Source organism: Aplysia californica, unplaced genomic scaffold (assembly GCF_000002075.1).
Source record: "Aplysia californica isolate F4 #8 unplaced genomic scaffold, AplCal3.0 scaffold00575, whole genome shotgun sequence".
NCBI lineage: Eukaryota > Metazoa > Mollusca > Gastropoda > Aplysiida > Aplysiidae > Aplysia > Aplysia californica.
Genome location: NW_004797845.1, coordinates 476,126 through 497,503, shown reverse-complemented (window position 1 = coordinate 497,503; position 21,378 = coordinate 476,126). Strand labels below are relative to the sequence as shown.

At 39.4% G+C, this 21,378-nt stretch overlaps 1 protein-coding gene across 3 annotated transcripts in view; it reads right to left on the bottom strand.

Annotated features, from left to right (window-relative positions):
* LOC101861231 (E3 ubiquitin-protein ligase UBR2) overlaps positions 1-21,378 on the bottom strand; it is a 74,195-nt gene that overhangs the window by 6,394 nt on the left and 46,423 nt on the right. For all 3 annotated transcript variants that reach the window (XM_005107099.3, XM_005107100.3, XM_005107101.3), the window contains exons 30-47: positions 20,388-20,508; positions 19,484-19,575; positions 18,100-18,315; positions 17,357-17,550; positions 16,658-16,798; positions 15,595-15,759; positions 15,167-15,267; positions 14,466-14,577; positions 13,469-13,529; positions 12,838-12,925; positions 10,146-10,298; positions 9,223-9,459; positions 6,692-6,767; positions 6,069-6,202; positions 5,358-5,466; positions 3,623-3,760; positions 2,275-2,445; positions 1,010-1,111 (exon numbers count right to left, since the gene is read on the bottom strand). In XM_005107099.3, coding sequence (XP_005107156.1) covers positions 1,010-1,111; positions 2,275-2,445; positions 3,623-3,760; positions 5,358-5,466; positions 6,069-6,202; positions 6,692-6,767; positions 9,223-9,459; positions 10,146-10,298; positions 12,838-12,925; positions 13,469-13,529; positions 14,466-14,577; positions 15,167-15,267; positions 15,595-15,759; positions 16,658-16,798; positions 17,357-17,550; positions 18,100-18,315; positions 19,484-19,575; positions 20,388-20,508 — 2,411 coding nt within the window. The remainder of the gene's footprint in view (positions 1-1,009; positions 1,112-2,274; positions 2,446-3,622; positions 3,761-5,357; positions 5,467-6,068; positions 6,203-6,691; positions 6,768-9,222; positions 9,460-10,145; positions 10,299-12,837; positions 12,926-13,468; positions 13,530-14,465; positions 14,578-15,166; positions 15,268-15,594; positions 15,760-16,657; positions 16,799-17,356; positions 17,551-18,099; positions 18,316-19,483; positions 19,576-20,387; positions 20,509-21,378) is intronic.

The following is a 21,378-nucleotide window of genomic DNA, read 5'->3' as shown; positions in this document are numbered from 1 at the left end:
AAGAGTTTGCTACAATAGAATTGGATAAAGATCTATGAATCCTCCATATAGATCTCAGTGATCTAAATAAATCTAGATCTAGAAGTGAATAGGAATAGATCTAGAATCTTGGCCTTAAACGAGAAATCCGCATCCGATTCCGAAGAGAGGGACTCAGCTGAGTCTAGGGGGCTGGATCTAGATTAGATCTTTATTCTAAGTAAATAATTCACGCACCTGATAAAATGCGTTTTACCAACATTAATATTACAGCACAACCTATAATATGGTTTGACACAATAGAATTGGAATATGAATCCTCCATTGAGGTCTATAATGATCTATATAAATCTCGATCTAGAGTAGAACAAGTGAGTCGGACTTGAAAGAATCCACATGATCTGAACAATCAGTAAACAAATGAAATTCAAAATGGCCGCTCGAGCAAGAAACTGAAAGTAGATAATTTAAGTCGTCGTACTTTTTCGTATTCGTATTTGTACTCAGGTTCCGACAATTATGTCAGAAACGCCGACGTCGGCAGTTGGCGGTGCGCGCGTCGGCAGTCGACACGAAAACGAAAGTGCCGACAAAGCCGACGGGAGAAAAAGGGGTCGCTGGCACACGGCCAGGCTCGAACATTGACTAATACAGGTGGGCCTAGCGATAGCATCGGCCGGTTCGCGGGTCGGGGGCGCGATTGTCGGATTTCAGACGATTGTCGGCAAACATGCAGGTCTAGGGTAAGCATACCTATAAGTTCCCCCCCAAAATTCTTTCATCAACAAAGTTACTAACAAATCTTGAGTTTCCTTTCTAATTTACATATTTAAAAAAACCCAACAACCTTCCCCTTGTAATATAAAAAATTAAAAATAACTTTTTATCTTTTCCAATTTATTTTCATTGAAGTAAAAAGTTAAGAGAACTCTCTTACTTGTTCTCTCACTCACACAAAAAACACACACACACACACACACACACACACACACACTTCAACCATTGAACAAACAAGTGGACCTGGACTTACCTGAGTCCCTGGTCAGTCTCCCCATAGATATCTAAGTATGGAGCAGGTAGAAAACAGCCCCGGATCTTGTTGGACAGCAAGAGGACTTGACACTCACGTACCCTGCACGACCAGAACAGAGTCATGCTTAAGACATTTTCACTAGCAACTGTAAGATTGTGATTTTGATACCCAACTGATTTCAGCCAGATATATCCTCTAAATAGATACTTCATCTTCCAGGTCTCAATGCTGAGGTGGGTGTTGCTATTTTTTGACAAATTAGGGATATAACGACTGACAGCATTAAAAAAATCTGAATAATTAGAAAACCCGAGTGAGTTTTGAACCTGTTTGAACCTTTCATTTGAAAGGACAAAAAAGTGTAAATAATCACTTCAACTTTTAATAAAGGTGGGAGCTCTTTTTGAGGCTCAGCAACAGGACACGCATGGTTTACTATATTGTTGGTGCAGGATGCAAATCACACAAACATTAACTCTACAACAGTCATTGGCTGATTTTATCGACCTTTCAGGTGCTGCTGTGTTGTCACAGCTTTTATAACTTATAACGGGCTCTGTGTAGATCTAATATGACAGTACATTCATTTACACTTTTTTTGTACAGAGATTTTCCATTATACTTAAAACTATTTTGACTTCAGCTCTTTGCCATTTTCAGTTAAGTCATATTCTGTTTGAAGAAGCACAAAATCTTGATCAGTGATGGCAATATTTTTGTTTACAAAGCTGAGTTAGAATCTCATCCAAAAGTAACATTATAACGATGATTTATGATTTGAGACCAAACATTATCTGAAAGAAGAATAAATATTTTACACTTTAGAATAAATCAGGTAAAACTATTTCTAAAGCTGGAGACAACGTATTCTGGGAACATGCAAACTTTTATGTTTCATATGCAAAGTTAAGTACAGGCCATGGTATAAAACATCCTTCATACACACACACACACACACACATTTTAATAGCATAATAGGAAAGAGAGAAAAAACCCCAAGTATCTCAATCACTGAACTTATTAGCAGTCCACCAAAAAAAAATCCTCCAACTCCCCTGGATGTTGTCACCATTCAATTAATAGCTGCTGTTAAGCTACAGCATACAGTAAGTCAGAACAGTAACAGACACATTTCACCAGGAACCCAGTAGAAAAGAAAGCAGCATTAAAAAGAAGGAGCAATTCACTCTTGAGCACCTATCAATCACAACCTCTTTCCAATCATGGCTCAGTAAAAGCGTGAAACATGAGGACAGACTCACCTTAGAAATATCCCACTGTTTGCCCCACAGTGGTAGGCATGCTCTGTGGCAGCCCCGACCTGCGAACCCTCCAGCTCCGACTGGCAACAGTAGCTCTGAGAGCACAGCATGCGGCCACACACCAGGCAGCGAGTCGGAGCACGGCTGTCGTCCCCGTCAGATTTAGGACAACTGAAAACAGAACAGCCAACAAAGCTTGCATTGATTTTAAAGATATTATTCAATTGTAGTCTGCAGCTTGCACTACAACTGCCATATTTTGCCCAGAATAGATCAGAAAAGGTTTTAGTTTAAGTAACAGTGAATGAAGATGGGCGGATACCAATGAAAAGCTGTGGTTTTTCAAGGACAGTACCTACTGTTTCATCTTTCCCTTTGAGGTTAACAGCATTGCTTTTCTTTTCTAAACTGAGGGGAAAGACAATACAGACCACAAAATGAACAGGGTAAGGATCTATACCATAAGATGCAATGACAAAAACTGTCAATGTAGTGGTTCACTCTTACAGTTCTATTCATGTCACATGCACATTTTAGCTCATTGAAATGTCTGATATCAAAGTAAAAACACCTGGAATTTATAAGACAAAGAGACAGACAGAAAAAAAAATTCTTATATAAGTGATGTATATTGATGGACCATGGGACATAAAAGCAAGAACAGCCGTGGAGGAACAGAGACATGGTCCAACTATCATATCATAACGACTGTTGAACAAGCCAAAATACAAGGGAGAAAAAAAAAAAGACTTAAACATATCTCTGACTGGACCTAAAAACAAAGTACATGCAGTAGGTGTCTGTAAAGTGAACAAAGAATCGAGACCAGTGGCATGGCAGGCTATAGCAGCAACCATCAACCATGATGATGCAGACAAGTGACCGATAGACTCTACTTGTCCAGCCGTAACTCTTTCCAACTTAATCTTTCTTCCAATCACCATTTACCCTCCTCAGCAGTTGGCAGACGGTTAGCTTGGGCGGTAAAACACTGGACTATGATACAGGGAACAATATGACCAAGTGCATCTCTGAGTGAAAAATTTTGGGAGACTCTTAGATCTACCATGATCCATTCCATCAGGACAGCCCTAAACTCAGTTGGTATCAGACCATGTTGGGCTATGATGCAGATGGCCGTGGTTCATGTTTCCAAAGCAGCTTTCTTTTAAACTTCGGTTTCAGGGGAGATGGACATCTCACCTCATAAATAATCTTAAATTGTTAAAAGGGGCATTGAATCCCTATAATAATCATCCATCCAATCAGAGAGACTTTCATAAACTGGCCAAAACTCTTAGAAAACCTAGAATGCTGTTAAAAGAGCTGTAAAACTCTCAAAACTCACGTGAATGTGGAGGCCTCGTTGATGAGAAGGCTGTAATCGTTGGGGAGTTCAATGAGCTGGTTCAGCTTGAGTGGGTAGTGGACCAGGGGCTCGCTGCTGGCTGACAGACGCTCACGCACACTGCGGCTACTGCACCAGCTGTGGACAAAGAGAGAGTTCTCATAAAGTTTCTCCGTCAGTTTGAGTAATAAAAAGCACATCAACACACTAACGGTCACTTCATGCAGGGAAAAAGTAAGAAAGATGGACAGAAACAACAGAGGGAAAGAAAAGAAGTAAGACTTACTACAAGTGTCCTCCAATCACAGTGTCCTTGTGAATTAATAGCTGTGTCACTACATTTCATTCTGACCAAAATTCTGGTTTCATTAAGAATTTTATTGTACATGCAACACAAATGGGTTTGATAAGTGTCCAAGATTAGCGATATTACTAGAGAGAAACATACCAAAAAAAAGAATGAATAGAGGTAAGGCAGATAGATGTTTGACGGGAATGGAAAGAGTAAACCACATCAGAGCCCCCTGGTAACCACCCTCAAACACATCACTAACATGATAATAGTCATAGTATATGAAGTAACTAGAAAAAAGTAAGAGAGACTGGAAAAAATAAAGGAGGGGGAAAAAATTAAAGAGGACATACCTGTGACACCCTCCTATTATTTCAACATTACAAGGGCAGTCAGACTGACACAAGGGGGCTCTCGTGGCCTAGAGGTTAAGGTGTTGGCCTCTAATTCAGAGGTCCCGGGTTCGAATCCGGGTAGCGACCGAAACATTTTTTTCTCTAAAATTGTCTCCTTTCACCTCCTTTCCTGCTCTCAAGCAATGTTCTGTTGTCTGCTTTCATTTCCATTTTCTGCCCCCATCCCCTCACTTCCTTTGCCCCCTCCTCTGGGCTCCTGACTCTTTCTGCAGCCTTTCTACTGCTACTCCTTGGCTCCTCCTTACTGCTGTCTTTCTGCCACACCCCTGATCTTCTGGTAGGAAAGATCTACACCTAGCCTTCTCGGACAAAGGCGAAAAATCTCGGAGGGCCCTGGTGTAAGTTGCGCACGTTAAAGATCCCTTGGTGGTCTAAAATCGACAAGAGTAGGCTTTGGCCGCCACCCGAGCAAAATTCAAAATTCAAAATTTCCAACCAACTGAAAATATTAGGTGTGTCCCGCGCGCTCATATGACCTTATGCAGTTGCGAGCCCCGTAAAACACTTACCCCCCCAAAAAAAGACTGTCACACAGAAAGTCTCTATAGTTTTTCTGGAGATGGAAACAGTCAACAAGAGCCAGGAACAAAGCAAGAAAAGACAAACAGGAACACCAGAAAGTTTAGAAAGGACAGCTCATGTTCTGGTGAAAAAAAAATGTTTTAATCCCCCAAGAACAATTGATCTCACATTTTTCAACGGTTTTTGTTGGGGTCAAGAGAAGTACATTGACACAATAATCGTTATTTCATACAAGAATAAAATGCAATGTTGTCGTCGTTAAGTAAAGAAACACACATTGACACAATAATGGCCATTTAGGGTGGGGAAAAAGCAACACATACAAACAAAAACAACAGAGGTAAAAAAAGAAGTTGGACCTACCAGTTGCATCCTCCAACCACCCTTATTTTCAATGGCAACACAAGATCATCTGCATGTCACAGAGAGCATTACAACAAATTGACAAAGAAAAGAGCACTAAAAAATCCTTAATCAAAAGTACAAAGTAATAAAAGTATCTCACCTCTGTATCAAGTTGCTGGTGTTCTCCCCTTGTTTCAAAAACAGATCAGGAAGGTGTGTGGGCAGTGCCAGGTAACGACACAGGTAGGAGAACTCCAAGCTGTTGTTACCTGTATCAGACATTTTTTGGAATAAATAAGACGACACAAATCCAATCGTGGTTTCATAAATATTATGAGACAGCTACCCAGAAGTCTGAAAAATGCCAGATAAAAGCCATGAAGTCAAATTAGAACGCCTCTGATCTTGTTGGTGCAACAACAATCTAGCCAAACAGACTGTAACAGTATTATTTTTTTTTTATGTCATATTTGCATTCAAAGGGGACTTAAATTCAAACAAAAACAAACATGGCTATGCAGAGAAGGTCTCTTCTGCAGCACAGCGAAGGGTAACACAGATCTTTGAAGTTTTGTGAGCGCAATTACAAACTCTAGTCTAGTTGTGCATTCGGATCTTTATACTTCAAACAACTACCAACCACTGTTCCCAACGTGTCTAACAATCGAAGCTGCTTTTATGAGATTGTACGAGACAATCACCTGTTCAAACGGCCACTTTCCAGCCCCATCCCCCCCCCCACCCCCTGCGCGGCTTTTTTTTTTTACATTCATCGTAATACCATTGTTTAAGACATCCACCCGTCTAAGATAGCCGTTTTTCTTCTCACCAATTGGTGACTCTCCAACACAATTTCGACTGTACTACTCACTGGTGAGCTGAGGAGGTGGGGCCACTCCAGTCAGGTGATGGTACAGGATGGCACAGCAGCGCAGGAACGGCAGACAGGCATTCTTCACATCTTGGAGCAGCGACAGGGAGCCCGGCAAGGCAGTGTCCACCACTCTGCAACCACAAGCCCCCATAATGATTGTAAAATAGATTTATTCAGGAAGATAACAGCAAAAAAAAGGAAAAAAAAGAAAAAGGAAACAAAAAACATTTGCATGATGACAAATATACATGTGAGCTACTTTCGTTAATTCTTCGTTACATTTCTCACAATGTCAATCAGAATGTCATTTCAACTTAAAATCAAATCAAAACAAAACTAAATAACACATACACACAAAGATAAGAGATCAGACTGAGAAAATCACAGAAAGAAGCATTTTTTTAAAAATTGATAGAGGAAATGAAAAGACCCCACAGAAAAAAAACAGTAGAGAAAGTGAAATAGAGGGAGAGAGACTGAGAGAGAGAGAGAGAGAGAGAGAGAGAGAGAGAGAGAGAGAGAGAGAGAGAGAGAGAGAGAGAGAGAGAGAGAGAGAGAGAGAGAGAGAGAGACAGGAACAGAGGCAGGCAGAGAGAAAGACAGAGAGAACTCCAACATACCGAGCCTCTGAGCGCAAGTTACGAAACACCTCCAACAGGTCTGCTGCTTCTGAGTTTGATTCCATCTCTTCTTCTTCTGAAAAAAACGCAACAAAAAAAGAATCCCTAAATAAACAATATTGTAACATTACTTTTTTCATTGTGCTGCATTTACCTACACCAACTACAAGCCTCACACCCAACTATTGCAATTACATACTTACTTTACTTTACCCGTCCTCTTGTACCTCTAGGGCGTCGAGGGGAGAAAGAGCTTCCTGTCTCTAGCAAGTTTGATTGCCTGACTGGGTGGGATATTGAATGTTCTCAGGGTATCCTTCACACCCTGGACCCAGGTCTTACTTGGTCTCCCTCTTGCCTTGTACCCTGATACTTTCTTGTAGTAGGCTTTACTGGCAAGCTGATTAGGTGCCATACGTGTGAGATGTCCAAACCACCTGATTGTTTGCCTTTGGATGTTAGGGAGGACAGGACAGGTGTTGTTCCCACCATTTATTCTCTGATCTTGTTGTTTCTGACCATGTCCCGACTGGTTTTGTTGACTGCTCTCCTTAAACATATCATCTCCCAGGTGGTTATCTTACGTCCCAGACTTTTGGTCAGGGTCCATGTCTGGCACTGGTAGGTTAAGGTGGGGATGAAAATAGAGTTAATGAGCTTGGCTTTGGTCTCAATGGGGATGTTAGGATGTTTGAAGAGTGGGGCAAGCTGGTAGCTGACGCTGTTAGCCTTTTGTACTCTCATCTCAATTTCTCTGTTGAGAAGTCCATCTTCTGAAAAGATGCTACCAAGATACTTGAACTCGCTGACTTGTTTCAGCGGATTTCCTTCAATGGTGACCTTAAGGTTGCCAGGTATTCTGCTGATTTTCATCATCTCTGTTTTGCTTTTACTGATCTTCATGTTGAGCTTTTCACATTGTGTATTCAGCCTGCCTGTGTGCTCTTAAAGTCATTCTTCCTTCTCATATGCCAGGCTTCGATCGTCCGCAAACAGCATCTCATTCAGGTCTATCGGGTTGGGGTATGCTTCTTTTGTAATTTTGTCTATATATATCATAAATAGTAGCGGTGATAACACACAACCTTGTCTCACTCCAGCTGACACATTGAACCAGTCAGTGAGTCCGTTTTGGGTGCGGACTGTGCTCATACTGTTGGTATAGATGGCTCTGATGTTGTGTAACAGTTGTCCCCTAATTCTAATGCTGTACTCTTCAAGTGTTTGCCACAGTTTGTTTCTATCTACTCTAGGAAACGCTTTTGCCTGGTCTACAAACACATGATTCAGTTCTTTGTTGTATGCAATTGTCACAGAGAGACAGAGAAACAGAGACAGACAGACAGAATGATGAAGAGAAAGAGTCACCACAGGTAAAAAAATCGGTCTATCACACCAATTCAAAACATTAAAATTTTTTTTAAAGTCGAATCTGCTCTAATGGTCACCACATCAGACAATCACCTGCGCAAACAGCATATCCCATTTCCCCACATGTATTTTTTTACATTATCTATCAAAGATGGCCACTTTTCTCCTCTATAACGGGTGACTGTCATAGACACTTTTGACGTAATCCCTAATATGTTGATGGAGCACAAAGCAATATTCTAGCAACAATTTAAATAACAAAAATGGTCTTCTACAGTTCCTATAGCGTGTGATGTATTGCACAGAGGGTTATGTAACAACATTTTTCAAGGCATATTTTGTAGACCTCAGTCACACTGTATTTTTTTTTTTCGGTTTCAATATAAGAAATGAACTTGGCTATTACCAAAGATAGTACAAGACAAGATGGGCCACTCAGCCTAAAAAGTGTCCGCAGGAAGTATGCTCTTTGCTTCAGATGGCGCTGCAGTCGGTTTTGAAGCTCTCTTTCGTTTTTCCAGAAGAAGAATAGGAATAGCATCTCCTTGCGTGCGCAGATCGACTGCAAGTTCATCAGCAGTTCGGGTACGTTCAGTGCGGAGTTTTAGGGGTTTTTTAATTTTAATATCCTCTCGCCCTTCATTCTAAAGTCAAATTAAACGAAGAAAACCATCTCCTTTTCCTCCGGAAGAAGTTTTTTGTCAGCGTAACCATTTTTAAAAAGCGTTCTTCCTAAATTTATCCCAAAACTTACTTGCTAGTTTCACTTTGATTTTTTAAAACTCAAGTAGGGTAACTCTGTTCGCAAAGAGTGCGCTTTTGTGAAGAGGGCGCCACCAAATTTTGAGGACACTTTTTTAATTGGCTCAAAGAGAGAAGTGGCCCATCTTGTCTTGTACTATCTTTGCTATTACCAAATTTTGCAAGGAGCAGGACTTTTCTTTGTATGTTACTCTCTTGTAACACCTATCTTAGACACTTATAAGACCTACATGAGGTGCAAGTCCTGAAAAAAAATCTTACTAAAACTAAACTAAAATCTTTAGAACAGTTGTACTCATCCCTCTGCATAAAGCGAAAGTAGATACAAACTAAAAGACTGTCAGGTTCCCATTTCACTTCAGCTTTAACCAACACGATGATCTTCATAAAGGACTGACCTTCACAAGGGGCTTCATAACACAGGAGGATGTGCACCACGTGGGCAGTGAAGACCAGCTGTAAGGCATGCTGATCATTGAGCCCACCAGTGGGCAGCGACGAGATGTGTGACCTTTGCTGTTCCGCATGGAGGGCAGGAAGGGTCATGGTCAGCACTACCAGATAGTGGAAAAGTTCAAGATCAAGCAGACACGTTGTGGCCTTGTTCCTCTTCTCCAGCTCAGATGGGATCAGGGCTATGGTAGAGAAACAGACACCAAACTTGTTACTGATAAAATTCAAAATTCAAATATTCATCAAAGAAATATATGTGCGCTTAGGTTAATAGGAGACAGAAGATTATATATCAATTTAATCGATCTCTGCCAAAAAGAAGTAAATAAGTAGCTTCCAAATTGAATTTTTCACTAGTAATTTTCAACTGCCGTCTATCCCCATCGTCACAGTTAACAATAAGAGCTCCATAAATGTCATCTTTCTCTATCCCCACTGGGTGTGACAGTCTACCACAATTTTCAAAACATTACAAATAACCTGCAAGAGAGTAAACTCATGCGTAGGTAGGAGGCAGATGATGGCTGCTCTAGCAAAGCAGTAAAAAGGCTGATAACTTTACTGAGGATTAAATCCGAGCATGCTCACATTACTGAAAATAGCTGTAAACTTTTAAACAATTTGGATACATGCTGTAAATTAAGGGGTAAAACAAAGAATTTTAAAAAATGGGGTGAAGTTTCCAACTTTCTGCTATTCAAGAGCTGGGTATTCTTCGATCTAGCTAGCAAGCAATATCTTGCATTAACACCCCCTCCCCCCCCCCCCCAAAAAAAATTTCCTCCAACTTGCGAGGCCATTATCAGGAAAACGATATATTTATACTTAATAATATAAGAAAAGTTCACTTTTGCAATATTAGGCTCACCTGAAAGAAGTCGAATACAATGCTGTTTGATGGTGTCAGGATTCATCACCTGGCTGGTGACCGCAGCAAAACGTACCACGGCCCCTAGCAGAGCGTTCTGACGCTCCGGTATCGACTCGAAAACAGCCAAGTTGTCCCGCTCAAGCTCTTGTTCTGAAAAAATTGTACAGAAAATTAAAAAATCAAAGTGCAGCTCACATTTTGCAACAATGTTTTTCTAAAAACAAAGCCTTATGATTGGAATCAAACATTTTTTTTAGCAGAATATTGCAATAGAAATTTGTAAAGAAATCAGTAAAACAGGAAAAAAAGGGTGGACTTTTTATCAAAATTGTTAATTATTGACGATACCTATTAACATAAGCAACATGACACTTCACCATTGGTCTATAACTGCTTTCACTTTAAAAAATAAACATCCTCTGATAGTCTAAGCAGACAACATTTTGCACAGATAATACTCATTTGCAAACAAATGTTGAACTACTGCCCCTGATACCAAAATAGCTAACAATGACCAAATGCAACATCAAAAGATACATCTTTGTTAGATGTTTGGGTTTTTTCAGTTAAGAGAAACATACTATTAACTCATTCTCTGCCCATTTTTAAACCAGCTTTCACCGATTTTCTCTGTGCATCCGATCATGAATGATAGGTGTGTATGTTCGGGAAGGATTTTCATAAGTAAAATGAAATAATAAGTAGGTAGTGTCATACATATTTTGAAAGTTAATAAAAAGTAGCATTGAAATGTGTAAAAAAAAAATATTGGATTAGGCAAAGGTTGTAATTGATACTTGTTAGAGAACACATCCATCACATGGGAGCTATTAAAAAGACAAGACTAAATTTCCGACTTTGAATATAAATAATTAAATTTGTATTTTAAAAAAAGATCCCTACATTCATGAAATGAATGCTATTTTCAATTCCTTGCATGTTCATGCAAAAAGGTATGGAATTGTGCAATTCTAGCAGATTTTATTATCAATTTTGTAACATCACTGTGACAATACCAAAAGATGTAAAGAATCAGAATTCGCCCGAGTTGCACTTGCTTGTCCAAGTCTAAATTTAGATTTAGACCTAGATCTAGGTCATTATCCTCTTGATTTTCACTTCTCTTGGCTTTCTCATTTCCCTTCCATTTCCAAGCATATTCACTCACTTCCCTATCTCCATCTATCCTCTTTGCTGTCACTGTAGATTTAGATCTACGAATTATGTCTTTCATGCTTTTCACTCTTGATTCAATCATCGGCCGAATCAGAATCTAAAGCTAAGGATTCTAAGACAATATCATCTCTGTCCTCAAGTTTACTAAAGAAAAATTCCCTAGTCTGTTTTACAAGTTATATGCCTTTAGGGTCGTTTACTACCAGGCCCAGAAAACATAGCTAGAACTAGAAATTGGTGTGATCATCTTTCGTGTTTCGGTTTGACAAACACACCACACAAAATACTTCAACAATTTCAATTTCCACCCTCTTACGTAGTTATAGACACTATATTTCGTTGCAGGAAGTTTCTACTTTTGAGATTTGTTTATATCAAAACTTAAAATTATGGATCAAGTATTTACGAATTAAATAAAGTTTGTTTTGTTTTAGTAGAGGTTTTACGGCGCTCGCAACTGCATAAGGTCATATGAGCGCAGGAGATTAGAGGTGTTACAAGAAAGTAACAAACATAAAAAAGAAAGAGGGGAGATAAGGGTGATAGATGTCTGATAGGAAAGAAGAAGCAGCAGCAAACCACACCAGAGAACCCGCTAACCACCCACAAATAAAGTTTGAGTATAGCCTTGTGCCGATATATCGGTAATGGGCAGAGAAAGAGTTTAGTACAAAATGCAAAACAGATACGAGAGAGAAAAAAAATAAGACCTACCAGATATACCCTTTAACCACCCCTAGACCATCTGAAGGCAAAAACCTGATCAGTAACCCCCCCCCTAATATGTGGTAGATGGGAGTGACCTAGGCTTGTTATGGGTTTAGAGTGTACACCCTGCTTACATGACAGTGCTGTCACATTCTGAGTCACATACAACTACCAGTCACTGTGGGAAAGGGTTAGGACCTTGACCTGCCTCCCGGAAGTTTCAGGATTAAATCAGAGAAAAGTTTGAAATATTTTTCTAGTTTATTCAGAAACATCTCCTCTTATCCCTGTGACAAGTCCAGTGAACCAAGCACTCAACCCTTTTAACCACCTACACTGCATTTAGTAGGGACTCCAACAACCATAGTATATGTTCTCACAACCAAGCTATCGCGAGTAGTAATAACAACAATAATAGATAGCATTTGTATAGCGCAAATCCCCGCTCAAAAGCAAGCTCTATGCGCTTCACAATCTATACTATTACCCCTGCAGACCGGAGAGCATTCTGAAACAAACTCAACTTCCTGGGAAGCATACAGTGCAAGCAGCCATTTATAGGCGCAAAAACACTAACATACTGACAAGACCTTTCGCTGTCTATGGCCAGGTACCCATTTCCACCTGGGTGAAGTGAGGAAAATTAGTGTAAAGTGTCCTTCCCAAGGACACAACGTCAGGCCTGCAGCTCGAACCCCCGACCCCGCAACCTCATGATTACGAGTCCGGTAGCCTAACCACTAGGCCAACGACGCCACTGAATGAGCACTGCTCACTATCAACAAAACAACAAGCCACAACTGACCGAGTGCCTGCACGGTAAACGCACAGGTATTCCAGGCCATCACAGGAACTCGGCTGTTTTCATCGTCTGGTTCCACTCCAAGACCAAACTAGAACAATCAACATGATAAAGAAAATGAAACATGTTACAGGATTCACCTGCAACGTATTTTCTACTTTCCGGTAAAAATAAAAGAAAACAAAGCAAGAAAATGTTCAATCATTCATGTTAGAATCCTACATATAATTCAACCACATTTCGCAAAGTTATGCACAAATCATAGAAAAGTATCTTGGTTACAAAATATCTTTTGACTTTGGCTTTTTAAAAAAATACATTTGACTCAGGAAAAATGTCTCTTATACAACACTTTTTCTGTACTAAAGACAGTTATGAGCTTCAGAATTCCAGGCAGTTACACTGACATACTGGACAGGAAAACTTGTTGATTATATCATAGTCAGACAGATTTTCTCTCCTCACACCTTCCATGTACATAACTCTCTCTCTCTCTCTCTTTTAAAGAGTGTGAGATGCATGCAAGCATCATGTGTGTGCACCAGTATGTCTCTCTCAGAGGAATAAAGGGAGGGAGAAATGCAAAGTACCACTTTTACTTTAACCAAGAGCAGATATAACTATAAATACTCACAGCATAAACATCTCTGGCAAACTTTTTGATCATCTCTCTCATCCCTTCTGAGAAACAACCACTGGAGAAAAGAAAACAGAAGAAAATTTGTAAAAAGCAAACAAAATAAAAACAGGAGCTTCAAACAGAAGATGCTTCAATCAATGTCAGTGGTGTCTTGTAATTGATATCATACAAATGCACAATTTTTCATTATATGTATGCAAAGCATGTCAGTCTTTTCCCAGCACCTTTGTGACTGAACTAATTCAAAGCTGTGGATTGAATTTGACATTTGACATATGTAAAAAAAAGTGGGAGTTTAACGCCTTTTGCAAAACTGTTAGGTAATTTAAGAGGCTGGACCTCTAAATTTAACATCCATCTTCAATAGAATCGAGCCAAATGGGAAAATTTGTGTATAATGCCTTTCCCAAAGACTAAACATCAAGCTGAGCTGAACCTTGGCCTAAAAAAAAATGCAATCTCAAGACTAAAAGCCAATGGCCTAACCACCAGATTACCAAAACACTAAGGAACAAATCTAGAAATAAAAAAGTGGAATGAAAAGGCCACATCTAATCTCTTAAACATTATTCGATGCAAAGACCTTGAATACCCCTAACCAGCAGTCACTTTCAGATGAAAGAAAAATCAGTTGAGCTGAAAAGAAATACAGCGCAATACCCTGTTTGCAACCTATATACATGTACATGATACATTCCCTGTGCAACCAATATCCTGTCCATTGACTGATTGGTTGTAAACATTTTATGACCACCACCAACACAATTTAGATCATTCAAGTAGTGGGCTACTTAAAACACACTTGCTAGGGGCAACGCAAGCCGAGTAGGATACAACATCCCAGCAGACAAGACACAGACACTATAACATAAATTCCTTATGTGGAAACCAAATTTATATCTTAACTCGGAGTAGTGTCCTAATTTGCCCTCAATAATATTATCTATAAAAGGCAAAAACAAAAATTAATCATCAGAGCAGGACAGGTCACCTGGCGTCATCGTAGACGTACTCCCACAGCAGCTGGAAGTTCTTGGCCACACTCTCGGCCATCATGCGTGAGATGGTGGAGATCGGGCACGGCTGAAACAGCAGCAGGTCATCTGGCAACGAGAAACATTTTTGTAAGGTTAGGTTAGATTCCATACATAATAAAGCACTATAGGTTGCATAAGGACATTTAAAAGATAGGCAAAAGATATTAAGACAGCCATACTGAAAGCACTTTTAATGAGTCAGCACAATAGTGGACAATAAAGAAAGGAAAAATAGGAGTAGACAACACCTTAAATCCACTGGCACAAACACACAAAATGTCAGGGTGCTGGTACATGCACCCTCCCCTCCCACAGGACAAACACAAAAGTGGAAAAAATTAGCATGGAGGGATAAATAAAGAAATGTATTCTGTATCTCAAATCCCATTGTTAACAGCCTTACCTTACCAAAAGAGCCAATGTTCTAAAGATAGGCATTACTTTGAAGTTCAAAGGAAAACATAAATAAATACTAAATGATAAAAAAGAAACCTTTTAAAAAATCAAACATCATAAATGAAAAACAATCTTGTGTTTCTCCAAACACCAGCTTGTCCTGACTGACACCAAAATCTAAAACAGAAACTCTGTTATCAACTCCTATAGTACAAAGAGGCTGCCATCCCCATTAGTGCAACCCAAGGAAGCGCTTTACCTTTGGACTCCTTGTCCTCTGCCTCCTTAATGCTGTTGACCACAGTTTTCTGGATGCCATCCAGCCAGTCGTCAAATTTCAGTTCAACTGTCTTTTTATCCCTAAACAACATACAGACATAAAATTTGCATTGTTTCATACACATAGTTCAGAAACTGACCAGCAAAAAAATGTTCCACTAGCCTTAGATAAGGTACAAATGTTGCTTTCACTATTATAATTCAAGTAAACTAAGGATAATCTTGGATATAAAAACAACAAATAACATATTTCTACTGATATGCAATTCATGTCCTGAGACAATAAACTATGTGCCCCATGACATGCTTAAAGTAACACTGTCGTAATGTGACGTCAGGCATCATAGAGAAAAATAGCAGAATCAATGCAAAATAACAAGAAATGGCATTCAGCGCCACGTAACCTACCTGTCACTGACCAAGGTGTGCAGTGCAGGTACAAGAGGGATGACCGTGTTACTGAGCCCCTCACACAGAGGGCACAGGTACTCCATGCGGTCAATGTCGTAGCTGAAACTGTGTCTGAAGCGCATGGGACGGCGCCGTTCCCGGTTCACAATGTTTGTAAAAAACCTGCAGATTGAAAAAGACACACGAACTAAAAAATAACATAAGATGAAATATATTTTATGATTGCTCATTACAAGAAGCTAACAGTGTGCTTTCACCAGCTCCTACAACACAATGTTCACATACATTATCCCATCAACCCATCACAATCTCCCTCCCACTCTGTCTTTGTAGGCCTACTGCTCTTTTTCTCCTCCTACAACTCATCTACTTACTCTCCCTCTCATTATGACAAATACACTACTTACACATAACTACAAAAAACTCAGGGAACATACACGAAACGAAGCAAAAAAACATCATTCTACAGGATACACTGTCACACTAAAGCAATGCAGTATTTTGTTTTCGCGGTGAATTTTACCACACATCAGCATGAAAATGGCAACATTACTTACAAAACATGTTAAGACAAAAGCATCCTCGGAATAAAGTATAAGAATCAGAAAACAACAGAGCATCCACGAAGTACTCATTTGATTCTAAAACAGGCCACTGTTCCTATAGCTTTGATAAACTTTCATCTTTTAGATCTCAATACCTTTTTTTTAACACAGGAAGAACTCTTTCTGCCTTTTCAACTTCAGCAGTGTCTAGTTCTAGTGTAAAACTGCCATATCACAAAGACAAACATCCAAAATATAAAACTTGGTACAAGTCTGTTTCGTTAATTAATCTATTTCTATGGTGCTATAAACCTTTTCCTCGTGAGGAAAAGTGACATTGTAAAGGTGGGAAAAATCAGCCTTTGCAACTGTTCATTCTTTCTCCGACAGAAGGCAGATATATCACCAGGGAACAGATAAAGACAACAGTAACCCTGACAAGAAGTAAAGGAAGGCAAATACCAATAGAGTGCACACACGAGCTGCCACTTTCATATCATGAACAAAGAGCCTACCCTTGCCAGCACTCATGATGCATGACATGCCCACAGGAGCTGGTGTGAGTTCCATTGCTGAGGTCAGAGGGCATGAACAGGGGGTCATGCTCCTCCTTGCCCGTCAAGTGTACGCGCTTGTGCTGAGCCAGCACAGTGGACCTGGGGAACACAGTGCAGTCAGAGAGATTATATATGATGAGGTCTTTAAGATGGCCAATGCAGAAGAATAAAGCAAAGAGGTTGGGTTATTTATACAAAATACTGATTGTGAAATAAAGAGCATGAAGACGCACACACAAGTTATTAGGCTGGTAGTTGTCTGTTTGTGTTACAGAGAATAATTTTGAATTTTTGACATAATTATAGTTTCCAGAGCTGAAAAAGAGAATGCACGTGAATAGAAACAACAGAAGGATATGTTAATGCGACATTCTGAGAAAAATAAAAATTCCCAAATAAAAGAAAAAGGAGACCATTTTCCCGAACATTTTATCTTCCTACAAATTACAGAAACTTACAAATATCATCCTACCAAAAAAAAACAACAAACAGAAAGCACCCCTGCACCAACTGAGCCAAATAATGCTTTAACTCAACATTATCTTTGAGAGTTGGGCACAAAAACACTAACATATGACTATTTTTTCTCCACACTCTGACAAGTCGCTACTCTTACTGGCTGAACCTACACACAAAATAAATTGATGAGAAACTCACTGCTGCACAAAGGCGGAGAGCACCATGGCACGACCTGAGTGAGAAATCCTCTGCTCTTCCTGGCACAGGATGCAGGTGACTGAGAGCGGGCCTGTAACCTTCAGGGAGCTCTGGTGGGGGCCCAGGGCGATGAGGGTATCGTCACTGGATGCTGGTAGATCCCCAACTTCCATCTCAATAGGCATTTCACTTGACTAGGGATTCAAACATAGGGAACATAAAATAAAGAACACAAGTACAAATCCATCCTCAAGGGTTGAAAATAAAGACAAAATTCCAACTTGGGACGATGAACTTCCACTTTCAAACCTGACATGCCATTAACTTCAGAACAGAGACATCTAGTGTATACTCAATTCCAATTCCAACCGGCATTTCGATTGACTTTAGATTGGACTTGAGATAAAGACCAGAAAACAAAGGCCCATAATGCACAAATACAAACATTTGCAAACTGAAGGCTATCAAACTTTCCACAACCGTGGTGGTGCATTTTTTGGTGAGAGAAAAATCCTGAAATGAAAGAACTAAAAATCATTTTTTTAAACTGAACCAAAAAAGACATCACACCTTAGAGGGTATATACGTAAAATCATCTTTTGTACTTATATATGACTAAAATGCTGAAATATTGGATATTGAATGAAAAAATAAAAAATATATCGCTCCTTTATGAAAGAGTCTGTATATAACATGTCATGCAAAGACAAAGATAATACCTGTTCCCTCAGCTTGACTCTTACCTCTGTGCTTGTGTTCTCAAACAGTTCAGCATTTTCAGCAATAAAGTCTTTCTGCATTTTGGCCATCTGAGCCATGACCTTGGCCCTTCGCTTGGCTGCAGCCAGAGCTCGCTTTTTGCGTTCAGCATCTGAACGCAGGTCTGTACATTTGGCAATGCTGTCCACATGCTCTTTAGCTACTGGCTCATCGAGGACTTTGAGGGCCTCAGCAAATTTCTGTCAGGGAGAGAAATAACATTCAAATGTTGACATACTACACAACCCATAATGGTTTGAAAATCTAGAACACAAAATTCACCGAAAATAAATATATTCTTACTTCACACTTGTCAATCCCAGTTCAAATTGTAAGCATACTACCCAACTCTTCTTCTTATTTGTGGTATCCTGAATCTTCAACAAAAAACATCCCACTGTTAAAGACCACAGACAATGCATAAATCAGAAGTCCTGAAATCTAGATCCTTTGACAATGTAAACTGAACTAACACACTTTTAAGCATGCAGCTGTTGTTACTGTAGTTGCCCAAGCAGCAGGCCTTTCTATTTCTTCAGATGGCACCAGAGTTATACTTGAAGAGTGGTACATTTTAGTGAAAAAAACAACCTACCTCCATTCAAACTTCTTTATTCTTTATTCCTAATCTGTGGGTGGTTGGCGGGTGCTCTGGGGTGGTTTGCTGCTTCTTTCTTATCAAACATCTATTGTCATTATCTCCTCTCCTGCTTTTTTATGTTTGTTACTCTCTTGTAACACCTCTAATCTTCTGGCGCTCATATGACCTTATGCAGTTGTGAGCGCCGTAAAACCTCAACTGTCTCCACAAAATATATATTAACTGCAATTCTAAAACGATCTTTAAATGATCACTGACACATCACTCTATGCATGTGATTTTCAGACCAGCAGTGTGGTCTTTTGTTAAAATGTGTTCTCAGTACATCTGCAATTCTCCTCTGTTCCTGGCAAAAGTAGGTCTACTTTCTGGTACAGTTACACTATAATTACAATGAGTAACCTGCAGTTCTGTGTTGTGAAAAGTTTGCTTCATACACGAGTTCCTGTTCTCTCTTTACCTTAGTTTTAGTAAGAGTTTTACTGCACTTGCAACACAATAATGTGCCGAAGATAAGAGGTGTTACAAGACAGTAACAAACAAAAAAAAAGGAGGAGAGCTAAGGACGATAGATGTTTGATAGGAAAAAAGGAGCGAACCACACCAGAGCATCCGCCAACCACCCACTTCTCTCCATAAAACTTCTTCACATACATGACCAATCTGACTTAAGTAATTTTCAATAAAAAAAAAAAAATATCAAACCTTAGTAAGTTTGCAAAAAGATGCCAAAGGGTACTACAGAAAAAAATCAAATGTATAATTACCCTCAACACCCAAGCCAACAGATCCTTCGACTCTTGTGTGCTGAGGTTTGGGTTAAATACAAGGCTTTGGAGCAGTGACAGGATGCTCTCACCTAGAGGAGTCAGAAAGACAAGTTTGGTAAAATTAATTAGCCACTATCAATAACAAGGAAATAAGATCCCAAACTGAGCACCAGTTTGACACAAAGGGCTAACAATATTTGTGGAAATTTCAATACTGACAGCACTTTTGTTCAGTTACTTTTTTATGTTCAGACTGAAGTTGACCTGAACCTAAATTTTCATGTGTTGTAAATTCACTACCAACTGCTGCATAGCACCTGGCAGCTCTACAAATTAACCTAAATGTGAGGTTTAAAAAAATATTTAGAAAAAAGGCAGGGTTGTGCCTTACTTTAAAGAACCAGTCTCATTAGTGTCACATCAAGGGTGTTCTGATCTTACCATTTAACTTGTCTCTTGAAAATGCTTCAGAGATAAAAAAAACACCCAAAAAAAACCCTCATCTAACTTAAACAGAATATATGAAGTAAACCCCCTGTTTTTTTATACAATTAAAAGTGCATGCTGACTCCCGTGCATTATTCGCAACACACAGATCGACATCTGCAATGGTTTTAGAATAAAAAAGAGTTGACGCATGAGAGAGAGAAACAGAGAGAGAGGGGGGGAGGGAGGGAGAGACAGCGAGAGAGAGAGAGAGAGAGAGAGAGAGAGAGAGAGAGAGAGAGAGAGAGAGACAGAGACAGAGACAGAGACAGAGAAAGAGAGACCTCGTGCGCCCACCGGTGCTTAATGAGCCTGAATGGTGAATGCACAAGTCAAAACAAGGTGCTGCAAAAACCATTAACAACACTTTGTCAATTTCTTCCCGACAGAAGGAATAAAATTGATCTAATCTCACCTTCTTGGCCAGCTTCCTGCACAGACTTTCTCATAGCCTTGGACAGAAACTGAAAAGATCTGTCTCCCCGCTCATAGGCACGAATCTGCTCATGTAAGGCCAACCCAATGATGAAAAGAACCTGAGAACAAAACACAGCACACTGTAAGTTCGCTGCTGGTGACCAGACACAGGGACATTAGTATGACAATTGGTGATGCAGAATTTTCAAGAAAAGTTAAGAATCTAGGCATCTATTTTGATTCCAGTTTGTCAATGTCGGCTGAGGTAAATCATCTGATCAGCTGCATATATTTAGAAATAAGAATAATTAGTAAAATATGTCATCTAATCAATACTAAGTAAACTGCTTTACTAGTAACTCGCTTAGTTTTATCAAGACTCGATTATTGTAACTCCTTGTTATCAGGAATATCACAGGAGAAAGTTAAAAGACTTCAAACTGTCCAAAACAATGCTTCACGTTTAGTTATACAGAAAAGGAAGCGAGACTCTGCTAAACCTCTTTTACCGACATTGCACTGGCTTCCTGTTGAGAAAAGAATTGTGTACAATATGGCCACCCTATGTCACAAATGCTTGAATGATAATGCGCCATCATATTTATCAAATCTGTTAAGACTACATTCCAACTCGCAGTTTAAGGTCATCAGCTGACAAAAAGGAATTTCTTTTACTATCTATGAAACTTAAAACAATGGGTGAAAGGACATTTGAATATCAAGGCCCCAAGACCTAGAATGCTTTGCCAAGTACATGAAGAGAGATCAAATCTTTTGATTCATTCAAATGTCAAGCTGAAGTCATTTTTGTTTTTAAATTTGTAAGATGAATATTTGGAGTGATTTTCTTTTAGTCAGAACACAATGTTTTATGTTATTGTTGTATAATGTACTGTATTGTAAAGCGCTCAGAGCCTGTGTACTCTAATTGGGGTTGAGCGCTATGTAAATGTCATTTATTATTATTATTATTATTATGAATGTAAGTT